This window comes from Siphateles boraxobius, unplaced genomic scaffold (genome assembly GCF_051911475.1).
Source record: "Siphateles boraxobius isolate OS27281-9 unplaced genomic scaffold, OSU_SipBor_1 13, whole genome shotgun sequence".
Lineage (NCBI taxonomy): Eukaryota > Metazoa > Chordata > Actinopteri > Cypriniformes > Leuciscidae > Siphateles > Siphateles boraxobius.
The window spans coordinates 16,383,826-16,407,340 of record NW_027508733.1 but is presented as its reverse complement, the minus strand read 5'-3'; the positions used below and the strand labels follow the sequence as shown (position 1 = coordinate 16,407,340).

General features: G+C 35.7%; 2 protein-coding genes across 7 annotated transcripts; one reads left to right on the top strand and one right to left on the bottom strand.

Annotated features, from left to right (window-relative positions):
* Positions 1-1,734: 1,734 nt before the first annotated feature.
* Positions 1,735-16,752, top strand: cep70 (centrosomal protein 70). 5 transcript variants are annotated; one of them, XM_077226176.1, is made up of 18 exons: positions 2,239-2,327; positions 2,796-2,818; positions 3,241-3,340; positions 3,832-3,955; positions 6,636-6,816; positions 7,183-7,358; positions 8,902-8,961; positions 9,037-9,151; positions 9,224-9,312; positions 9,407-9,484; positions 9,552-9,654; positions 10,975-11,073; positions 11,525-11,683; positions 12,479-12,628; positions 12,706-12,874; positions 12,958-13,072; positions 14,890-14,969; positions 15,167-15,361. In XM_077226176.1, the coding sequence occupies exons 2-18, from the start codon at positions 2,810-2,812 to the stop codon at positions 15,223-15,225; spliced, it is 1,866 nt and encodes a 621-aa protein (XP_077082291.1). In that variant the 5' UTR covers positions 2,239-2,327; positions 2,796-2,809; the 3' UTR covers positions 15,226-15,361. The 5 variants fall into 5 exon arrangements, with proteins under 5 accessions (XP_077082290.1, XP_077082291.1, XP_077082288.1 ...); XM_077226177.1 differs by having other exon boundaries at positions 2,240-2,355; positions 15,167-16,752; XM_077226175.1 differs by lacking the exons at positions 2,239-2,327; positions 15,167-15,361 and adding an exon at positions 1,735-1,771 and having other exon boundaries at positions 14,890-15,049.
* mmadhca (metabolism of cobalamin associated Da) lies at positions 14,740-22,680 on the bottom strand. Of its 2 annotated transcripts, none has more exons than XM_077226179.1 (8): positions 22,582-22,677; positions 21,377-21,416; positions 21,148-21,292; positions 18,517-18,734; positions 18,319-18,427; positions 18,116-18,237; positions 17,068-17,154; positions 14,740-15,679 (listed from the first exon to the last, which is right to left on the bottom strand). In XM_077226179.1, the coding sequence occupies exons 2-8, from the start codon at positions 21,383-21,385 to the stop codon at positions 15,464-15,466; spliced, it is 906 nt and encodes a 301-aa protein (XP_077082294.1). In that variant the 5' UTR covers positions 21,386-21,416; positions 22,582-22,677; the 3' UTR covers positions 14,740-15,463. The 2 variants fall into 2 exon arrangements, with proteins under 2 accessions (XP_077082294.1, XP_077082295.1); XM_077226180.1 differs by lacking the exon at positions 14,740-15,679 and adding an exon at positions 16,862-16,969 and having other exon boundaries at positions 22,582-22,680.
* Between the last annotated feature and the right edge of the window lie 835 nt (positions 22,681-23,515).

Here is a 23,515-nt window from a genome sequence, read left to right as displayed (position 1 = left end):
TCTACCCATGATGCATCGGGAGCATGTGGGTTTGGGCCATATCAGCTCTCCACACCTGTGCAAGGTGAGAAAGTGGGGAGATAATCCCGGCACGGATTTGCCTCAACTCTGCGCTTCACAGGAACCTGAACAAACAAAATAAAGTAACCTTATCGGCCATCAAAACTTTAAAAACTTCCACCATCTGCCGGCATCATCTTTAGCTTCAGAGAACTTCCAGTGCGAGAAGAAGAAAGCTGCCCTCCGTTTGTGTGAACTGTGTTATGTATTTACGGTTTAAGGAAGAAACAAGAGATTTGCGGATGATTTTCAGAGTTCGATCAGACTCGAGGTGAGGCAGGATTAGCGTTAGACGCCTTTCATGGCTTCCAGCTTCAACCTTTATCTCCAAATTGCCTTTCAGGAGGTGAAGTGTGTGAAAAGAGAAAAGCTGTGCTCTTTCTGCCCTTGTCGTTGGAGTCATAGTGGTGCGATTCACTCCACTTAAACAGTTTTTGTTGAGCGTAATTTCAAGGCATTGTATGCAAGCACAACATGTCGGTTGTTTTGGTTGCTTCAAATTGCCAAAGTGAGATAAGATGATTTGAAGTGTGAAAAAAAATGTCAGGGGCTTTTTGATGAAAGCATTTTACCTCAAAGAAAATTGACTCAAGTACTTATGACCGAAATCTCAGACAAAGGACGCAAAGTTCAATATATTGGTTCAATTTGTATTTTAAAATCCATAAACAGTTAAATTTATAATAACTTTCATTTCATAAGTCGATAACAATAATTAAGTTCAGCTGGCCTTAGTGAAGCTCTAGACCAAATCAATGGTGAATGAGTTGGCCTACACTGTTGTGATAACATTGATTTGCCAGAGACTTTAATCCAGAAACCTCTGTACCTTGATTCATTTGTCACAGCTCGTTTATTCCGGTGCCATTAAACTACTAAATGAACCTTCCGGGCCTTTTAATGTCAACAGACCAGAGAACAACAGACACTATCTTACCTGAGTTAATGGAGCATCGTGAATCATTCGCCTGCTGCTGAAAACATGATCTACTTGCTCAACATGTCAGGATGAAGAAATGTGCTTCTGTCTAAGAACGTAGAATCCAACGTGAAATTTACCATGGTTTTACTACAAAAAACAAACATGGTTACTATAGCCTAGTTAAACCATAGTAACCACAAATTTTCAGGGGCAAAGGCATATTTCGCCTCAGGAAATGTAGTTTTTGCCTAATGGATTATGGTACGCACGTTTTTCATGTAGACAAAAATCATATTTTCAAATTAGACGATATAATATACCGCGTATAATCCAATAAGTCTTATTCAGAACCAGTATTTTACTCAGGTATTTTACTCACCTAATTTGTCTTCTTCATCAATGACGCATCCTCCAAGGCTGGAATAGCCTCATTGCTCGTGTTCGTTCTCGAAACATCATTTCAGTTTGTAAAAGTTACGTTTTTACATAACGTTGGCATAATGGCCTCTAATTTTAACATTTGTAACACATATGTGAGCCATCTTACCTGAATTTCTTATTTGGTATGAACATTTTAATACAAATAATTATACGAAATTATGTTATTTCAAATGTATGCTAATTTACAGATGTGAACATATTCGTCTAGTAATTTTCCTACATATGATGATGATGCTGCTGTTTGAAAGCAGCCCCCCCCCCCTCTCTCTCTCTCTCTCTCTCTCTCTCTCTCTCTTCCCTTTCTTTTTCAGATAGTGTTGAGATTTGCATGCTGACCTTCATCCGGAGGTGAGTTTGCCCTTTCCAAACCATGGCTGCACACTACAAGAAGAGCGACACGAAATGCCACAGAATCCGTCAATATGGAATTGCACTGAGATTAGAGGCTCAATAAATGCTGTCTGTTAAAATTGATTATGGAACAGGTCATGTTTGCATTTTATGTCAATTTTGATAGTTACTATTATCAAACAAGGCATTTCCCCCTATACATTACAACTGCTTTTTTTATTAAATTATTAACAAACAGAAATATTATGATTAAATAATGTACGATGTATTTCCATAATATAAAATAATACCTACCTACCTTATTTTAAATCGCTTTTTAATGGTTCTGCAGCCATCTAGTGGACACGAGTAGCTACAAGCCAGTTTTTAAGAGGGAAACGTCAGTACTGAGGCGCAAACTACGTAATGGGCGTGGTTTAGTCATTCTGTCATCCTATTGGTCTAAATACGGGAAGTGTTTCGTTTGTCAGTTTCCGCTGTTATTTGAAACCGGGTTAAAACAATAAACAGAGAGCTGGTCCGTTTATAAAATGATAAATTGAAGGCGTAATAGGTTACTAATTAATAATCAATGTTTTAAGGTATTGTTTAAATTAATGTTGTTGGAAATGTTTTACTTAAATTTAATTCAAGCCTTATTTGTAGACACTGTTTTTCCTGCAGTGTTTCTATTCTGCTTATTTTGTGTTTACCATGGTAATACCATGTTTTGGACATTGCAGTATCATATTTTGCCATGGTATTGAAATAATATACTTTTTTTTTTAGAATAGTACTAACTTTCTTTACTTCCAAGAATACTGTAGTGTGGTTGCAGTTTATTTTTTGTTAGTATGTATTTGAACACTAGTTTTAATTCACAAATACCATGATTCTACCATTGTATTCCCTGGAGTTTTTGCGTTTAATACCATATCTTACACAAATTGACAAACAAAATGTCACTTTAATCAATGCATGTATGTAAATGCAGTTCCATCAAGGTGCATTGCAAGCTAAACATGCATCTTTTTTCTTACAGGTTTTCAGCTCAGGATGGAGCAGGTGAGCAGTCTCTCTTTCCATCATGTCTGGGTGTTTCTTATTGTTCTTTCTGATAGGAGGGATAGTAATCCGATCTGTGTCGGTTCCCTCCACCTGCTGTGGATGGATAGAGGGGGATTGCAGTGCTGATCAGGTCGGAGGAAAGGTGGAAGACACGAGAAGATGCTTAAAATAGTGTTGTAGCTCATAGTTAATGTGTGATTGGCTGGATCAAGATGGATAGAAAAACTTTGACTGCAGCATTGCAGTCCAGGGACAAAACATACGTGTTTTTGTGGACATACAGCCAGTTTCAGGTAGCAGAATTGAGACTATTAAGATATGTTTGCTGTTATTTTGGATGTTTCAGCATGCATTAGTTTATGACATGAGTTCACATGTAATAATGCATGTGAGTATAACATGTTGCAATGCTCTTGCAGCAGGAGCAGAGAGAGTGGGACGCTGTGAACAGGTTGCTGCAGCATCATGGGTTCAAACCTGTCAACTTTGCCGATCCAACAGAGAACAAGAACCTTGCAGGTAATGTTTAAAGAAATATCACTGATGTGTTTGTGTGATATATTCATATTTATGTATTTCAATAATATATAAATATTAATTATGATTTTTTTTAGCTCAATAATTCAATAATATTTATTTTGATAAAATTGGACGTTTTACTATTTTTAGTGGTTGAATATGTCTATTTAATATTTAGCTGTTTTTACAGTTGTTAATTGGTTTTAGAGAAGCACAATATATTGCTGACTATATATACTATTATATTGGTCAATTTGTCATATAATTGTTTTATATAATTGTTATAAATGACTCTCAGCAAATATGTCCAGATAAAATCAGGGCTATGTAAATTATAGTGTTTAGATGCTTGATTTCTTTTGAAGATGTATAGATGTATTATATCAGTTATCTTTCCGGCTACTGACCAAATAAATAATTATTAATTATCAGTATTGACCAACATTTCTGTGTCAGTGCATTTCTGTGATTTATATTTGTTTGTTGTCTAGATTTGGTTTTGTTAGAGCGCAAGTCTGCTTCTAACTTCCGCATGATGTTGAAGACTATGCTGTCGGATTCTGAAAGGAGACAAGGTCTAATTCAAGAGCTCATTCAGTCCAACAGCCAATTAAAGTGAGTCCAGCATTCACAGATGCATAATTAATATGCTCTATTATAGTAGAGTTTTTATTATGTTTATATATTGGGTTATGACACAAATTACGTATGTTTAGTACAGTGAATTTCACAATACCTGTTACCATATCCGGGTCATTTTTCACCTTAAAATGAAAAAGTACAAAATTATAATGTAAGGGGTATACAGTTAAAGACCCAGAACCAGATATGAAGAATGAAGACCCAGAGTCAGAATTATAAAAAATTAAAGAAAATATTTACTGAAGATAGTTTGCAGTTTCATCAGCAGAAGTCAGCTTCAATACTCGCACAGGAGTTCGTAGGCCACTCCGCTTACAGTTACAAAGATCACAGCAGTTATACGATTTCCAAGGTCTAAGCTACGTCATTGCTTACAGGATGAATGATTCTCATTGGCTATGAAATAGATAAACACAGTAATTTTCCACACATATACAGATAGACTGAAGCATATCTCCATCGATTATGCAGCTGAAGTTAGGCACGTCATGACCTTCCAGGTCGCAGATTTGGGTTGCTGGGCGCCAGCATGTCCAGAACAACAACTCAGTCAATCTCCAATAATGCCAGTGGTTCCTTAACCTGTAACCAAGAAGACTAACACACACACCGACACACAGCTTTTCCAAGGTTGGATTTGGCCAGGCTCTCACTATAAACAGGAGAGTCCTCTCAAAACATCAAGATAATGCGTTCTTTCTCTCAAGGATAGCTAAACTTTAGTCTAACTGGAAAGAAAGGCTTTAACAAAGAAATGGCCCCTTAAACTATTGGCTTCAATGACCCCTATATGTTTTAACACATTGAAGACCTTTCTCAAACACAAAACAAGTCCCTATTTCATTTCTGGAAGCTGGGTTAAATAAGCAAGCACTGCATTCAGATATCAAATACAGACATTAAAGAATACATGAAAAGAACATTTCAGTAATCACAATGGTAACTTATATAAATAAAGTAAAATCTCCAGAGAAGTCATTCAACTCATTTGATATTTAGAGGGAAAAATATTGATTAATACCTTAATTATAATCAATCATTACATATACATTGAAGCAGCAGTGGATTCCAATCCACCCCCTTCAGTATTTTGCATAAAGAAAGTGAAGCTGGTTTAAGGTTTTTTTTTTTCTATAAAAAGTAAACACATTTACCCCCAATACACATTACTGTAATGCCAAAATTAATGTCTAATTTTCATTATTAATATCAGACAAAAGAGTATACAATATCGACAGTCATTTTGTTTGATCATAACCGAAAAATAATTAATAATTAAAAATTGTTACAACATGAAAAAATATCTAAAAGTATAATTATTTTTAGTAATGATTAAACATGTTCTAAAGAAATTTTTTTGTGTATTTTAATTTTTAAAAAGTAATTTAACCCTGGTTTATCCCTGATCCCGTTTCACCTCTAAACCAAGTGAATTAAATAATAAATAATATTTTGCATTAAAGCTGCATTCCAAAAGGAGTGGCTACAGAAAAAAAAAGACTGCAACCGGGCCCATGCAAAAACAAGGATAAATATCGGAAGGGCGTTACATGTAGTACTCATGCAATGCTGATTTTGTTAACATTAACAATTTGAGAACAAAGTATAATTTGCACGATTTGACGTGATTTGACAAGTGATCGTTAGATTTAATCAGCGTGATTTACTGCAATGCTTTTTTTCCCTTAGTTTGTCAGAACAAAAGTGGATGTTTGTTACTTTTTCAGATTACATTTTCTGGTGAAAAAGTCTTATGTTGGTCATACTTCCAAAAAATAGAATCTGTGATTCTGAATGACAGTATCCACACCGGCTCAGTGACTGACAGCCGCACATTCTGCTCAAAACATTGGATTCATCCACGCTGTGCCGTGCCGAGGCACAACCCACGTAAAGTTGATAATTCCGCGAATAACTGCAATTGCAGATTTCGAACAGAGATGGCGACAAAGAGGAAAAACTACGAACTGCAGCTTTAAGAAAATCAAGCATATTTTTGGAGCCATTACAAATCCTTGCACTGCGACGTTATTTTTATGACAATTCTCATTACCGTAATGCCCAAAACAATCCATCATGGTTAAAGATTGTTTGTAGAGAAAGTTGTACTGACTTTAGGTTGTTGATTTTAATAATAAAAAAATATATACCAACAAGAATTTCATTACTATGTTACAGTTTTTTTTAATTCATTGCGGTGATATTTTCAAAGAAAGATGTGCTTTTTTTTAGGAAAATAATGTCACGATAAAAAATCCTAGGTCTCTTAAAAGTAGACTTTGTTTTCTTTATGCAAAATATAATTTTGGGGTGAAATGTGACCCCGAAACTAAGTATTACTTTACATACACATGTTTTTCACTCCTTTCTTGATTGGCATTTCATCATAGATATTCAAATGACTCTTTAATATTTGAGTTGTTTAGCACATGTCGTTTCTCCAGGGAGACTCCTGGACAAGCACATGCTCAATAATGTAAACGATATTGGTGCTGACCACCTGCTGTAATGTGATATAATCCGAGATGAGTGTAGGAATATGAGATCAGCTGACAGGACAGACGTGTTCCCTGTTCATTCCTCAACACAGCTGATCTATGCCAACTGGAAGTGCAAAAACTAGCAGATGCTAAGATGCTTTCGTCATTTTCAGAGAGGAAGTGCAGCAGCATCAGACGCGAGCCGCCCAGCAGTCTCAGAGGGTTGCCGAGCTGGAGGGCATCCTGGATGGGGTGAAGGTCAAAGTTCAAGACCTAGAGGACTCGTACATCGGTAAAGCGGCCCAACAGCACGGCCAGTTTCAGCAGCTGCAACAGGAAAAGAGAGATGCTGAGGTATTCATGCATTAAAGGTGCAGTAAGCGATTTATAAGAAACTGTTGATATTTGAAATCAACCCAAATAAACACACTCCTTCCTTCATTGCTCCTCCCCTAAAATGCACAAACACACAATGTAAGAGTGGATGTCTCTTTATGAAGGCTAAAGCGAAGCAAAATACTGCTTTTTTTTAAACCGTTTTTCTTCAAATCTCACTCTCCTCCCCCATCATGAGTGGACACGCAACATGTGTTTTGGTGCTCAATCTCATCCGCTTTTAACAGAGTTTCTCATAAATCGCTTGCTGCACCTTTAAATGATCTGCTTTCTAGTTATCAGTATTGGCCAGTAAAAGCTTTGTGTGTTTGTGTGTCCGTGCAGAAGCGCCGTCAGTCTCTGGAGCAGAAGCTTTCTCAGGAGAAGGAGCAAGTGTCTCATCTGCAGAAGAAGCTCCAGTACGTTGTGCGGGATGAGGAGAGACGTGTGACCCGCCAGAACCAGGCTTTCCAACAGATCCACCGCAGATCAGCCCGACACAACTCCATCACCGACCAGCAGTAAGTGCCAAAGAGGATCATGGGATCGGCTGTGTGTTTATGTCATTGAAATAAATAAATTAATCTTAAAAATGTTATAGACATTTATTTATTTATTTATATATATATATATATATATATATATATATATATATATATATATATATATATATATATATATATATATATATATATATATATACAGGTTCTTGTGATATAAAAGAATGAGACAAAGATAAATCGTGTCGGAACCTTTTCCACCTTTAATGTGACTTATAACAAGAACAATTCAATTGAAAAACAAACTGAAATCTTTGAGGGGTAAAACATAAAATAATTCACAATAACCTGGTTGCATAAGTTTGCACACCCTTTAACTAATACTTTGTTGAAGCACCTTTTGATTTATTACAGCACTCAGTCTTTTTGGGTAGGAGTCTATTAGCACGGCACATCTTGATCTAGTAATATTTGCCAACTCTTCTTTACAAAAGCGCTCCAACGTTGTCAGATTGCGAGGACATCTCCTGTGCACAGCCCTCTTCAGATCACCCCACAGATGTTCAACTGGATTCAGGTCTGGGCTCTGGCTGGGCCATTCCATAATGTTAATCTTCTTCTGGTGAAGCCATGCTTTTGTGGATTTGGATGTGTGCTTTGGGTCGGTGTCGTTGTCAGTAACCTTATTACTGAAGGTTTTGTTCCCAAATTGCCTGCTATTTGGAACTGTTCATAATTCCCTCCACCCTGACTAATGCCCCGGTTCCAGCTGAAGAAAAACAGCCCCAAAGCATGATGCTGCCACCACCATGCTTAACTGTGGGTAAGATGTGCAGTGTTGTTTTGCACCAAACATAGCTTTTGGAATTATGGCCAAAAAGTTCAACCTTGGTTTCATCAGTCAGTCTCACATTTTACCACATGCTTTGGTAGAATGTTGTCACATGTAGCAGACAGCCAGTACTTGCCAGAAATTCCTGCAGTTCCTTTAATGTTGCTGTACGCCTCGTGGAAGCCTCCCTGATCAGTTTTCTTCTCGTCTTTTCATCAATTTTGGAGGGAAGTCCAGTTCTTAAGTAATGTCTATGCTGTGCCATATTTTCTCCACTTGATGATGACTGTCTTCACTGTGTTCCATGGTATATCTAATGCTTTGGAAATTCTTTTGTACCCTTCTCCTGACTGATATCTTTCAACACTGAGATCCCTCTGATGCTTTGGAAGCTCTCTGCGGACCATGGCTTTTGCTCTGAGATGCAACTAAGAAAATGTCATTGTTCAAACAACATAGAAATTGTCAATATTTTTTTCAATTATAAATTTAACTTTTAAATTAATTTTTTATAATATTATTTAAATAATAATTGTGTTATTTACATTAGAATTTTTTTGATTACCTTATTTTTATTTTTACAAAACAATTTTACATTTTCCAAAATAATTAATAAATTGTATTTCTTTAAGTGTTTCTTTTAAAAAATCAAAAGTAATTGCAAGAGAATAAATAATTTGTTTCTGGGCTTGCAGAAGCTGACACTGTTTTTTTGTTTTTTTTTCTTTAAAGGATTTTGGACGTCATTGATGTGTACGAGACCCAAATACAACAGCTACGTAATGAACTAATGTAAGCATATGAAATATTATAATTTCAATTATTGATGAAAGCTCCTCAAAACATCAGTGTCATGTTTTCCTGCAGACTGTATAAAAGCAGCTCAGGAGAGAAGAAGGACTCATTAAACTCCCAGAAGAACAGATCCACAGTGGAGAAAGATGCCATTGACTATTCCCCCAACTATAAAACGCTTTTAAAGGTATGATTAATGATAAAAGTTTGATTTCTGTTCACTGTCTTGACATGTAAACATGGTTCTGTTCGACTGCAGTCATACCAGGAGCAGCTGAAGGAGACCAAAGCCCAGCGAGAAGAACTTAGGACCCAAATCCAGCGGTTAAAAGAAGATCTGGAGTCCAGGTTGATACTAAAATTAAAAATTTAGTTTTCACTTTCAGAACCTGACTGTTGCAATTGGTTTATGTGGTGACATTGTTAATGTTACATATTTTAGACCCACCATAAAAGAACTCAAGACCTGCAAAAAGCAGTTGAGACGCTTGGACCGAATGATTCAGCAGAGCCACATCAGGTAAGATCTGCAGTGAGCGAACACTGTTCTTCTAATGAATCAAGCTAATGAATGACTTATTGAACAGGTCATCTCAAGCACTCCGAACACAGGACTCGGCTGAGACACCAAACACGGATAACACCAGCATCCAGAACCTGGACGCATCCAACTGCAAGCGACTCCTTACGGTGTGTGAAGATTTATATTTACTGTTCAAATATTTAAGCGTTTCATTTGTATATTTATTATTTAAATTCGAATTTGTTTAGTAATTGCAAACAACTGAAAGTCATTGGATAGAAGTAACCCTGCAAATTATTTTTTTGCAGGGTTTTTTTGCAGGGGCTTATTTTTATTGATTATATTTTTCCAAAAACTCAAAAATAATTTGTATATATTTAAATTATTATTATTAAAGATGAAACAAAACAAATTTTTATTTATTTATTATTTATATGAGTAGATGCACTACTAAATCAGCAAAGCAGGGTTTTATAGTTAACTAAACCCATAAAAAATGTGTTACTTAAAATAAAATAAATGTTAAAGGGATAGTTCACCCAAAAATGAAAATTCTGCAAGAGCTGGATCACTCCTCCATAGGCTTCCGAAAAGTTATTAAAGACATAATTAAAATAGTCCAAGTGACTACAGTGGCTCAATCTTAAGTTTATCAAACGACGAGAATACTTTTTGTGCGCAAAAACAAACAAAAATAACGACTTTATTTCAACTATTCATTTCCTTCTCTGTGGGCCTCGAGTCGGTTCACCAGTTTAACAGCCTACGCTTCTGTTGTTGTACGTCACACGCATCACACACATGACCAACGTCAGCCAATAGTGAGCCTACATGTGACGTAGTTTTACGGAATCACACTACGTTAACTGACTTGAGGCCCAGAGAAGGAAATGAATTGTTGAAATAAACTCGTTATTTTTGTTTGTTTTTGCGCACAAAAAGTATTCTCGTTGCTTGATAAACTTAAGGTTTAGCCACTGTAGTCACTTGGACTATTTTAACGATGTCTTCAATAACTTTTCGGGTCTGGCAAGTTTAAATCCCTTAGAAGCCTATGGAGGAGTGATTTCAGATTTAATCAAAAATATCTTAATTCGTGATACGAAGATGAATGAAGGTCTTACGGGGTTGGAACAACATGAGGGTGAGTACTCAAATTCTGAAAATACTGACAGAATTTTCATTTTTGGGTGAACTATCCCTTTAACTTAATTAAAATATAAACATTTTATTTAAACTTTTCTCATTTAGTTGAACTTGTACTAAAATAACTATAACTGAAAAAATGATATAGACATTAAAAAATAAAAATTACAAAAACACTTCAAAATTGCTCACAATTTTTAGTTCAAATGAAAACAGAAAATTTGAAGAAGAAAAAAATTTAAATGTATTAAAACTATAATAGTTTCTTAATAATACAATAATACTGCTACAAAAACACTGCTTTGAATCAGATTTAAGAGGATGTTTTTGGTTGTTTTCAGGATGTTTGTACGGAACTCGGTGTGCAAAATGTCAATCATCTCATTTCTGCGGTGAAAGTTCGATGCAAACAGGCTGAATCTGCCACCAAACTGGAGAAGGTGAACTTAAAAACTGATTCGTATCTGAATTTGCTCATATTTATCACAGTTCGATATGGCATACTGTGATACTAATCTTTGGTATTCTGAATGCTGTATGCATAGAATATGGTTTTATGTATAAATGTGAAATTTTGCCTTTATACCGCACCTTTATACAACTGAGCACAGTGTGCAATATTATGTATCCAACAACACAATATTCTGTTTTCAATGCAACTAATACGTTTTTGACTCATTATTTGATCAGACTAACGAAATATAAGATATTTGTATGCAAAAATTACACAACTTGCTGAATGAACTCTGGTATACTTTAAATTAGGTCATGTGACCATGTTTTTTGCATAACGCATGCTATTTAACATACTATTTTAAAATAGAATGCAGTGCGCTACTATTCCATTCGGACTGATGCCTCTCTGACATTGTGATCTTATTTACCTGGCAGATCCTACATGACATCACCACTGTCCTGACCAATCCGAGGGCTCCGTTGGGTTTGCTGAGGCAGCGTGTTCAATCTAACCTAGAGCTCGGCCGGGAGGCGGAGTTTGAGCTGATTGTTTCCACCCTGGATGTTTGGAGCCAACAATTAACCTCTCTAGCAGTGAGTAAAATCTGGTTAACTTTTAGGCAATGAACTTGGCTAAAGGTGTGGTCACATTTAGCTTTGTTCTGCGAATTTTCATAGGTGAAATTCAGTCATTCCAATAGGAATCCACTCAATCCTCGCTTGAGGGTGAAAGATTTCCCTGGAATCACCCCATTAACCAGCAGAAAGTTACTTGGTTTGAAAGTGACTTCATACATTGCTACACACTATTGACAGTATATATTGTGGCCACATAACTTTGCAGAAATTTTTATCTAACTAAAAGTGTGGTCAATTTACCGTTCGACGATTCTTCACATGCAAAATCCAGTCATTTCAGTTTATTATTATTCCTTTCAGCTGAGATACTTCAGATGCGCACTGTTCACCATGATGGTTTTGAATTGCTTGAAATGTGATTGGAATTACTTAAAAAAAGGAAAATACAGTGCAACAAAGTCATAGGCTACATAAAATTATAGTGAGAACATTATAACTTTGTGCTTGGGACATGATATTTAATGGTGAGACTTTTGTTTTTGTAATCAAGCTCTCAAAATTATTTAAAAATTTGGATTTAGATTTATCGGCCAATATATCGGTTATTGGCTTTTAAATATAAATAATTATCGGTTATCTGTATCGGCAAAAAGTTTCATATTGGTGCATCCCTAAAAAAGGTGCATTGTTGACTGTCAACAGTGTAGCGATGTATGAAGCACAGATCACACTGAAATATTGCTAATGTGACCTCACCTTAACTACAGAAGGAAATCATTGGGTTTGAATGTGATTGCTTTGGTTTACTAGGATCTTCGTCGTGCCCTCATCAGACTGGAGGAGAGATTGTTGCCATGGCAGCCCGAGAGCAGCATTACCACATCTTCAGATTCCGTCCGGGTGGAAGACTTGATGCTTATCGTCGACACGCTTCTCGATGAGACGGCATCAGAAGACAAGGTTCTTCTCCTAAACTCGACTCTCCCCTTAGCGTTCTCAATAATCCATCGGCTGATGATATTCTCACCGTTCCTCAGGTTCTGCGGAGTCCCACCAGACACACCCTGGAGTCCATGGTCGCCCACTTCCAGAAACTCTTCGACGCCCCGTCGCTGACAGGAATCTACCCTCGCATGAATGAGGTCTACACCAAGCTGGGCGAGATGAACAACGCCATGAGGAACCTCAGAGATGTTCTGGAATTGGGTATTGAGATGTCTGAGCATATCTACATGACATGTGTGAGCTTCCTATCCTCTCTGAATTAATGTTGTCATATCTTGTGATAGATGACAGAGCGCCCCCTAGCGAGGTTGTCAACAAAGTAGCCGCAGTTGTGTCCCAGTCAGGAAACGTAGCAAGTCAGGAGCTCCACAGCCTTCTGGAAAGCAGCGACATTGACAGGTATGTCCATGTTTTGTTTGAATTTTTGATTGTGCTCAATGCAGAACAAACGTGTGTAAAACTATGAGGCAGGCAACACTTTAAGATTGTTAGCATTAGCTAATGCATTAACTAACTAAACAGTGTTTTCCCATCATTTATCAACTCTACATTTTAATTTATACAACTTGAAATGTTCAAAACATTAACATTTACCCGATTAATAAATGTTGTTCATCAAACCTATTAACTAAATTGACATTCTATTCAAAGCAATATTTAATTTATGTAAAATTGTTTATTAAAAAAATAAATATTACTCTCATCTAAATTAGTAAATGCATAAATATACTGTTGTCTGTTAAATCATGTTCTTTCATAATACAGTAAGTTATACCATTACTTCATAAAATGTGCAATGTTAAAAATCTATATCAAGTAATTAATTTTTGTAGTAATTAACTAAATTAATTAGTTAAATTAATGATTTCCAGCTCATGTAAATTGATTCAATGCAATGTTTCAATTTATGTAGGAATGGCTTATATATATTTTTTAAATTATTAAATATCAATTTTCGCATTTAATTCCATGCATCAACAAATATTTTATTGGTTAAAATTAGTTAATGCATTAGGTATCATGAGCTAACAATGAACAAAACATTTTTTAGTGTTAAAAATGTAATGTATAAAGTAATTAACAAATTTTGTTCAATATTTTTTAATACATTCACTAATGTTGGCGAATTGAACTTTATTGTTAAAGGTTGTATCAGTGATTTCTGGCCCAAAAATAAATGTCTAATCTTTCCTAACGATCCGCTAGCTGCCCGCCCCATAAGCATGCCGTCCAAAAACCGCGTCTCTGTAGGCAGCCTAGGCTCTGAGATCTGCACACAAAAAAAAATGTGTACAACCACCACTCAAAGCCAAAATAAACAGTGTTCCAACCAATTACTGACAGTGGGGTGTTCCTCCGATTTCGCATCCAGCCGTGCACGAGCGCAAAACCTCACAACACCCGCCCCTGTCAGTGATTGGTTGGAACACTTTATTTTGGTTTTGAGTGGTGGTTGCACACATTTTTTTTTGTGTGCAGATCTCAGAGCCTAGGCTGCCTACAGAGACGCGGTTTTTGGACGGCATGCTTATGGGGCGGGCAGCTAGCGGATCGTTAGGAAAGATTAGACATTTATTTTTGGGCCTGAAATCACTGATACAACCTTTAAGTGTTACAACTTCTTACATTACATTAAGCAGATGCTTTTATCCATTATGCAACTTCTTGTACAAACTGACATTCAATGTTTAATATTTTTTTATAAAAAATTCTAAAAATAAATAGAAAGCATACATTTTCTCATTTAATTTCATGCATCAACCATCTAAAGAATAATATTTCAATTTGTTTACGCATTAGGTATCATGAACTAACAAAGAGAATGTTTTTACAGTATTTAAGTACTTAAATATACTTGTTTTATGTTTTCATAATACAATATTTTATAACTTTCATGTTTTCATAATACAATATTTTATAACTTTTAATGTTTAATAATGTATGATGTGAGTATAGCTCATTATTTTATGATAACCAGTATTGTTCTGGTAGTACTGCAAAAAGCAGTACTGAATTGAACCTTATAGTGTTGAGTTCGAGAAAGCATGATTGCTAAATGTTTGTAATTTGTTTTACATCAATTTAATATCAATTTTGCATGAGAATGGTTTCAGTAACGATTTACACAAAATACAGGAAGGCTCATTTCTTCGTTTAGAAACTGCAAGTGAATAACAGACAGCAGTTGTTTTCATAGTGACATTTGTGTTTCACAGTATAATAGTCAAGCTGAAGGAACATGAGGAATTCTTTCCAGTTTTCCACTCATTTATACTGGAACTTCTTCAAACTCTGGGTGAGACAAAGCTTTATTCATGTTCAACAAGAGTCAGTCAAACTCAAATGAAAAGTACATACAGTACATCTGTATTCTAGTGTATCTGAGCTTCAACCATGAAAGCGCAGATCTCATGTTCTCCTAAAAACATCATAAGACAGACATTATCATTGTGTTGTGGCACTAGTTGAGTTCCAGTTCCCTCTCTTTTTCAGACGTCTTGACTCTAGATGATGTTTTACCGACCGTACGCACTCTCAAGTCAGCGGCGTGAGTGACTAAAGGCTGATGTGTTGTAAAGCACCATGTGGTTTCAGAACTGAATTTAAATGTTTTGCTGTGTATTAATTAGAAAATACTTTTTGCTTATATTTTATAAATAAATTAGCATTTTTGCTGTGTTTTCTGAATCAGCTCACAACAGCACGTTTTTTGTAACATCTTTAAAAATCTCTTTCATTTTAAGAAACTACTAATTTTTGGGGGTAGAAATACTGTGCAGAAAACGTCCATCAGTCCCCTTCCTCTGAAGAGCTGGAGTGTCCTTGAAGTTTCTCCATGATCAGACTGTTGGAAGGCGCGTTAGTGATTAGTGTCAACACAAAAGTGGGCGTCTCCTTTGATACGTGACGTATGACCGTACAAGACGCCAGGTCCTCGATGTGAAAGCCGGCGTGACGCTGAACATCCTGCTGGAGAACGGAGTCCGCCGTCTGATCGCCAAAAAACTGCAACAAGAAAAATACATGCTTTTCTGAACTTGTAAATACCTTTCAGGGCTTTTAAGGGCTGTTTACACAACACTGTAAAACTTTATTTGTTTTGGCCGTTCATTTACACGGCAATGGCGTTTTGGGAGCCTGGAAATGCAAGCTTTTGAAAACGATACCGTTATCTCCATGTAAACCACAAAAAGATGAATTCATGAAAATGATTTTGATTATTTCGAGAACCGTTTATCCAAACGACTTCACAAGGGAGTGCAGTGTCGTATTTGGTGCAATATAGATAGACAGGCGAGACGTGACACGTTCAGAATTAATACACTTTTAATAAACTACAGAACAGCGCGAGCCGGATGCGCGCGCGCCTCACGCGAGCAGAGCTTATATGCTCCGAGAATGGACACTGCATTAGTGATATAAAACACACACAGGTCTGTTAACTTAAGCAATATTTTTAATAAGGTAGTCTAATATTTCTCTCACAAACAAATTACTGACAAAGTAGGGTAGATTTAAATAAAGAAGCGTCGCGCCTCACGCATGCAGGGCATATATGCTCAGAGAACGGACACTGCGCTAGTGATATAAAATACACACACACACACGTCCTTTAACTTAACCAATATTTTTAATAAGGTAGTCTTATAATATTTTTCTCACTGACAAAGTAGGGTAGATATAAATAAAAACAATTTAAATAAATAAAAACGAAAAATAAACGTGCGTCCCAGTAAAATCTCAAAGTCTCCTATATTTAGCTGTAGATTAATTTAGATTGATAAGGGTAAAAAGGATAATACATTTTGTTTCTATTATTCTATGTTCCACAATGTCAAAGCAACGCAGCTTAACCCAAATTACAAGCTGATGCATGCACTTCTGTCCATACAAACTCTGCTGTTCTGCGCTCTAGTCAGAGAATACTCCCTGCAGGAACACATTTAGTTGTCCAAGAAGAAGCAAATATATTTCTTAAGTAGATATAACGAAGTTGTATGTCAAGTATTATATTTCACCAGATTTTATAGTGTAAAACATATTCAAGCGCGAATGAGAACCGTTTCGAGGGGGGGTGCCAGGTGTGCAAAAAAAAGAATATTCGAATGTCACATTTTCAAATCGAATACCAACATACCGAACGAATATTCGAATATCCGGGTCCAGCCCTACAGTCTATAAGCACGTAGTGTTTCTTTACAAAGTGACATTATCATCTACTGGCCTGGCATGAATAGTACAGCGATTTTAGTCATTTTTGCGGATCCGTGTGAACATCTGTGACAATGTCGTCGCCTGTACATGAAAGACGTTCTGTTTTTTAGTACATCGTTGTCGTGTAAAATGTACCCTGAGTTCCAAGCATCTGTTTCGACAGAGATAAAGGTACTTACAGCTTTCCCTGACAAGGGATTGATGAAATCGGCCCAGTATCCTCCTCTCCACAGCATGAAGCAGATTTCTTTTGCACCGCTGACAAACTGCAACAAGACGTCACTTGTGTCAGCCATCTTAACATGCATTTTAGACTCACCACAAGGAATAATTCACAGTTTACTGATGAAATGGGAAAATTTCTCATAACCACATCAAGGTCATTTTCTACATCAAAACAAAATGCAATATATTTGGTGGGCATTAATCAAATGTGACAGTAAAGAAGATTTGTTTCAAATTAATGCGGTTCTTCTTAACTTTCTATTCATCATAGAAGCCAGATAAAATGCATCACCATTCCCACAAATATATGAAGCAGCACAATTGTTTTCCACAATGATAATAATAATAAATGCTTCTTGAGCATCAAGTCATCATATTAGAATGATTTCTGATGGATCATGTGACTCTGAAGACTGGAGTAACGATGCTGAAAATTCAGCTTTGCATCACTGGAGTAAATTATATTTTAACATATTAAAATAGAAAAGAAATAAAAGAATGTCTGTAATATTTCACTATATTACAGTTTTGAATGTATTTTTGATGCAATAATTTCATCCTCGGTGAGCAGAAGAGACTTCTTTCAAAAACATTTGTAAAAGTCTTAGCTACCCCAAAATGTTGTATTATATATTTGTATCAATAGATATCAAATATTTATTAAATATAGGACAATCAAGCACTTTTAATCTTCAATATCTTACTCTTGTAATTTTTTTGTATTTCTTACTCTTATCGATGATTATCATTGTAATACATAAATTATTTTCAATTAACATCAGCATACAAAATAAGCTATATTATGTATACACTATAATATTGAAAAATGTTAAATATATTAATACAATAATAATATATTAATAAACAGTCAAATGTATAAGTATAATATGAAAATATATAAATACATATGTACAATTAAAAAAATATGTATCACAATGAAATTAATATTATTTAAGTCTGTATATAATTAATAATAAAATGTAATTTTCCAGTCAAACTCACATGATCCAGTAGTTCCTCCTGATCTCTGTTCAGTTCCTCTGTTCCCAACTTCTGGTTCTTTTGTGTTACCGTGACGACAGTGATGGGACTCATAGGCAGCACTGGGAAAAACAGCTCTAACTCTGTCAAAACAAGGATTTGGTTATTAAAAAACGGTTCTAGTAACTTTAAAGATGTTTTACAAGTATTTCATATGTGCGTACCTTTCTTGAGCAGCTCTGGACAGGAATGCATGGAACACTCCACATTCGACTGACTGAAATAGTGTTCAGCTTTACTGACTCTCTGCGCCATGAGAGAAACTTCTTTACCCTAAACATCACAAATCAACTCAGTCATTGTAAGAATAAAGAACAAAACTGAAGAATTTTTACCAATGATTTCTTGAAACTGATTTAGACCTGATATTCATTGACGAACTGTGCGAGTATGAACTCGTGCCTCTCTGCGTTAGACGGGGTGGTTAAAACATCCGGGACCGTTCGGTGGACCGGGACTTTCATCTGTAACTCGGTACCTTTGAGGTGACAGTCGAAACCCACGTTGCCTGGCAACTGGAACCTTTGATCTTGAGGCCCGAACGGACCCATCGTCTCATCTGGCCATACTGTTGTAGGACCTGTCAGAAAGACCATTAACAAACATTTAATGTTAAATATAATAATACAAATATATTAATATAATAAAATGTATCAATTTACACACACACACACACACATATATATATATATATATATATATATATTAAATGCATAAAGATATAATAGCAAGATCTACAACTATCTACCGGTACCCTATATTAAACATTTTATGTTACGCAAAAATATCTTAATAAAATAAAAATATTTTAATAGATTTCAAATACATAAATATAGTAATATAAACGTAAAGATATATCCATATTTACATTGTTATAGATTAATATTAAACAATGCAATGTTCAAATATTATTCACTCACACACACACACACACACATATATATATACAGGTCCTTCTCAAATAATTAGCATATTGTGATAAAGTTCATTATTTTCCATAATGTAATGATAAAAATTAAACTTTCATATATTTTACATTCATTGCACACCAACTGCAATATTTCAGGTCTTTTATTGTTTTAATACTGATGATTTTGGCATACAGCTCATGAAAACCCAAAATTCCTATCTCAAAAAATTAGCATATTTCATCCGACCAATAAAATAAGTGTTTTGATACAAAAAAAGTCAACCTTCAAATAATTATGTTCAGTTTTGCACTCAATACTTGGTCGGGAATCCTTTTGCAGAAATGACTGCTTCAATGCGGCGTGGCATGGAGGCAATCAGCCTGTGGCACTGCTGAGGTGTTATGGAGGCCCAGGATGCTTCGATAGCGGCCTTAAGCTCATCCAGAGTGTTGGGTCTTGCGTCTCTCAACTTTCTCTTCACAATATCCCACAGATTCTCTATGGGGTTCAGGTCAGGAGAGCTGGCAGGCCAATTGAGCACAGTAATACCATGGTCAGTAAAACATTTACCAGTGGTTTTGGCACTGTGAGCAGGTGCCAGGTCGTGCTGAAAAATGAAATCTTCATCTCCATAAAGCTTTTCAGCAGATGGAAGCATGTAGTGCTCCAAAATCTCCTGATAGCTAGCTGCATTGAACCTGCCCTTGATAAAACACAGTGGACCAACACCAGCAGCTGACATGGCACCCCAGACCATCACTGACTGTGGGTACTTGACACTGGACTTCAGGCATTTTGGCATTTCCTTCTCCCCAGTCTTCCTCCAGACTCTGGCACCTTGATTTCCGAATGACATGCAAAACTGAGCAACAGTCCAGTGCTGCTTCTCTGTAGCCCAGGTCAGGCGCTTCTGCCGCTGTTTCTGGTTCAAAAGTGGCTTGACCTGGGGAATGCAGCATCTGTAGCCCATTTCCTGCACACGCCTGTGCACGGTGGCTCTGGATGTTTCTACTCCAGACTCAGTCCACTGCTTCCGCAGGTCCCCAAGGTCTGGAATCGGTCCTTCTCCACAATCTTCCTCAGGGTCCGGTCACCTCTTCTCGTTGTGCAGCGTTTTTTGCCACACTTTTTCCTTCCCACAGACTTCCCACTGAGGTGCCTTGATACAGCACTCTGGGAACAGCCTATTTGTTCAGAAATATCTTTCTGTGTCTTACCCTCTTGCTTGAGGGAGTCAATGATGGCCTTCTGGACAGCAGTCAGGTCCGCAGTCTTACCCATGATTGCGGTTTTGAGTTATGAAACAGGCTGGGAGTTTTTAAAAGCCTCAGGAATCTTTTGCAGGTGTTTAGAGTTAATTAGTTGATTCAGATGATTAGGTTAATAGCTCGTTTAGAGACCCTTTTCATGATATGCTAATTTTTTGAGATAGGAATTTTGGGTTTTCATGAGCTGTATGCCAAAATCATCAGTATTAAAACAATAAAAGACTTGAAATATTTCAGCTGGTGTGCAATGAATCTAAAATATATGAAAGTTTAATTTTTATCATTACATTATGGAAAATAATTAACTTTATCACAATATGCTAATTATTTGAGAAGGACCTGTGTATATATATATATAAACATATCAAATGCATATAAAAATAAAAGTACCACATATAAACAATTTAATTAATATTGATAAAATGTATATACATAATACATGTATAAAGAGATTTATTAGAATTAAATCCATATAATTATATAAACATATCACATTTTACATTGTTATACACTATAATACTAAATTCATGTAAAAGGAATTAATTATTTATAATAAGATTAATCACACTTGTATTGTTATACACCATAAATATATAAATAAACAATAATAAATATATATAATTTATTTATTTAGAATTATGAATTATTTAAAATTATCATATTTTTTCTTCAAGAACAAGAACCCGTATATATATATATATATATATATATATATATTTATATATATATATATATATATATATATATATATAGTATAATGGCCCCTCCACAAGCATATAAATCACGTTCATATAACAGAAACCTTCGTAATGACCTGAGTTTTGAGATGGTACAGCTATATAGGGCTCATCTGATCCAGACGACCCGGCAGCTGAAAACCCTCTGACAGCCACGATCCTCTGAACCAGTGTGTGAACCACAGAGGACTGGCTGACCTGTCTTACCCTCCTGCACAGCACCTGCATTATTCAACACACACACACAGCATTACACACACACATCAAGACTCATCGAATGATCGTATGATGATGTCTGATACTCACACTCGCCATAATGCTGTGCACAGCTCCACTTCACTTCAACCTGCAAACACAAACAAATATAGCAAACATTCATTTTAAGGACTGAACTTATTTCACGTTAAAATGTTTAATGATGAAAAAATTCAATAATACGTAATGTAAAATACAACAATAAATGAATCTATAATGTTAATCTCCTGATGTTAAAATCTCTCTGTTCAAAACATATTGCACTCCAATGTATGCTGCCCACCTGTGATGTAATTTTAGTGAGTTGAAAATGAAAAAACTTCAAGTGGCTTATAATGATGCACTGAGAATTGTGCTTAAAGTTCCTAGGTGGAGTAGTGCCAGTGAAATGTTTGTGTCTAATAATGTGCCCACTTTTTAATGCTGTTTTAAGAAATTTGATGTATAGATTCATGTGCAGACTGACAGGGTCTAACAATATGATCATTGTGTCCATAGCTGATGTTTCAAAGAGTGACACAAGGTATACATCTTGCTTTTGGAAACAATGGACCCGAAGCCTGTACATGCACTAATGATGCCTCATCCGCATCATTCTTAATTGTTTTGTATTGTTTTTTTACATATATATATCTGTACTGTGTTGTCTCTATGGACCTTTGTGTCTTGAATAAAAAAAAAGGTAAACTATACACGTAAAAAGAAACTTGTGGCTCCTCATAGACAAGTATTATCTAAAATTACATAATTTACATTAATTACATAACTGTTTTAAAAAGGTTAAATAAGTATAATAAAATAACTTGCAAATATTGTAGACTTGAGTGTTTCTATATGTCATATTGTACTAAACATTTTACTCAATAAAAATACCCGTAATAATCCTGGTTTTCCTTGCTTTTAATGACACGCTCTTCATAAATTGCGGTTAAATGTAAAACTCTGTCACGAGCACATGTATACGAGTACAGACCTTTTTTCTATGGTACAGAATGTCATGGCAGAGGTTAATTGTTATTTTGTTTTCACCATAGATCAGCATGTAAACACCTCAAACCAACACTGTTATGATCAGCTCACTTTCACTTCAAACACGATTAATGCACAGCTAACAGTTATTACACGTGACATTAGCGTCAAGCTGTCATCGACACGCTCTTCTGCTATTACAGATCTATATGACAGGTTTAATAGTGATGTGTTGTTATTTTTTACCGCGTTAAAAAGGTAAAGGACAACATGTTCCACTCACTCACCCTGTTTGGCTTTTCCAGGTTCTGATCTGCTGATCATCATGTCCGCATGATGAGCGTCATGATGTCACGACGGAGCGCCGCATAGTACAAAAGCAGCAGCAACAAAAAATAACAAAATAGATAAATGCAATCATATACCGTATATATATTGTAACACTATAATATTAAGCACATTTAATATAAACGTACTAATACAAATATATGAATATGATATGACTAATATGAATAAATATAATATGCTTTATAATAAATAAACAGTACAGCAAAACATTGTAAAAGTACCACAAAACAAAATTATATTATTGTTATTATAATATATATCCTATTCATATATATTATAGAAATTGCAATTGTGAAAATCACTGAACTTTTTTCACTACTTTAGATCATTTTAAACAGAAAAACGACTTAGCATCTCATCACTTTATCTTGTAATTGTGTTGCCCCTGGCATAAATAGTTTTTTGTTTTCACTTATACACTTCTCATATATGTATATTTGTTTCCATGTGAGTTGTTTATGTTTGTACATTTTTTTTATGTTTTCTGTTTTAATTGGCAACTAAGCATGCGTTGACCGATAACGTCCTCTAGGTGTCAGTACAAGCAAACGCTTGTCATTCTGCAACTGACAAAAAATATAATTATAATATGGCACCAAGTAATTTCAGACAAAAACAGCATAAAAATCATAAGGGATAAAAAGACAAAAAGAAAAAAAGAAAAGAACGGAAGGCTGTCATATAAGGTGAATGTCGCTGCATTGAAAGGTTAGATAGGGCGAATATGTCAGCTGGGCAGAAAAGCCTGTTTGAAGGGGGGCAACGTGTCTCCCTGAAGACTGACGTGTCCTCAGAACAGAGTTGAAATGGAGTGAGATTTGGGCCAGAGGCTTTTGCTGTCTGTCTGCACACATACACACACTTGCATCTGCA

What these genes read in the sequence shown, in the direction of transcription:
- cep70 (XM_077226175.1), top strand. An exon ending in AAAGAAGATCTGGAGTCCAG is followed by an intron (nt 9,313 to 9,406) that starts GTTGATACTAAA and finishes TACATATTTTAG; the next exon opens with ACCCACCATAAAAGAACTCA. An exon ending in AACAATTAACCTCTCTAGCA is followed by an intron (nt 11,684 to 12,478) that starts GTGAGTAAAATC and finishes TTGGTTTACTAG; the next exon opens with GATCTTCGTCGTGCCCTCAT.
- mmadhca (XM_077226179.1), bottom strand. An exon ending in TCCAGAGCTGCTCAAGAAAG is followed by an intron (nt 18,238 to 18,318) that starts GTACGCACATAT and finishes TTGTTTTGACAG; the next exon opens with AGTTAGAGCTGTTTTTCCCA. An exon ending in ATCCCTTGTCAGGGAAAGCT is followed by an intron (nt 15,680 to 17,067) that starts GTAAGTACCTTT and finishes TTCTTGTTGCAG; the next exon opens with TTTTTTGGCGATCAGACGGC.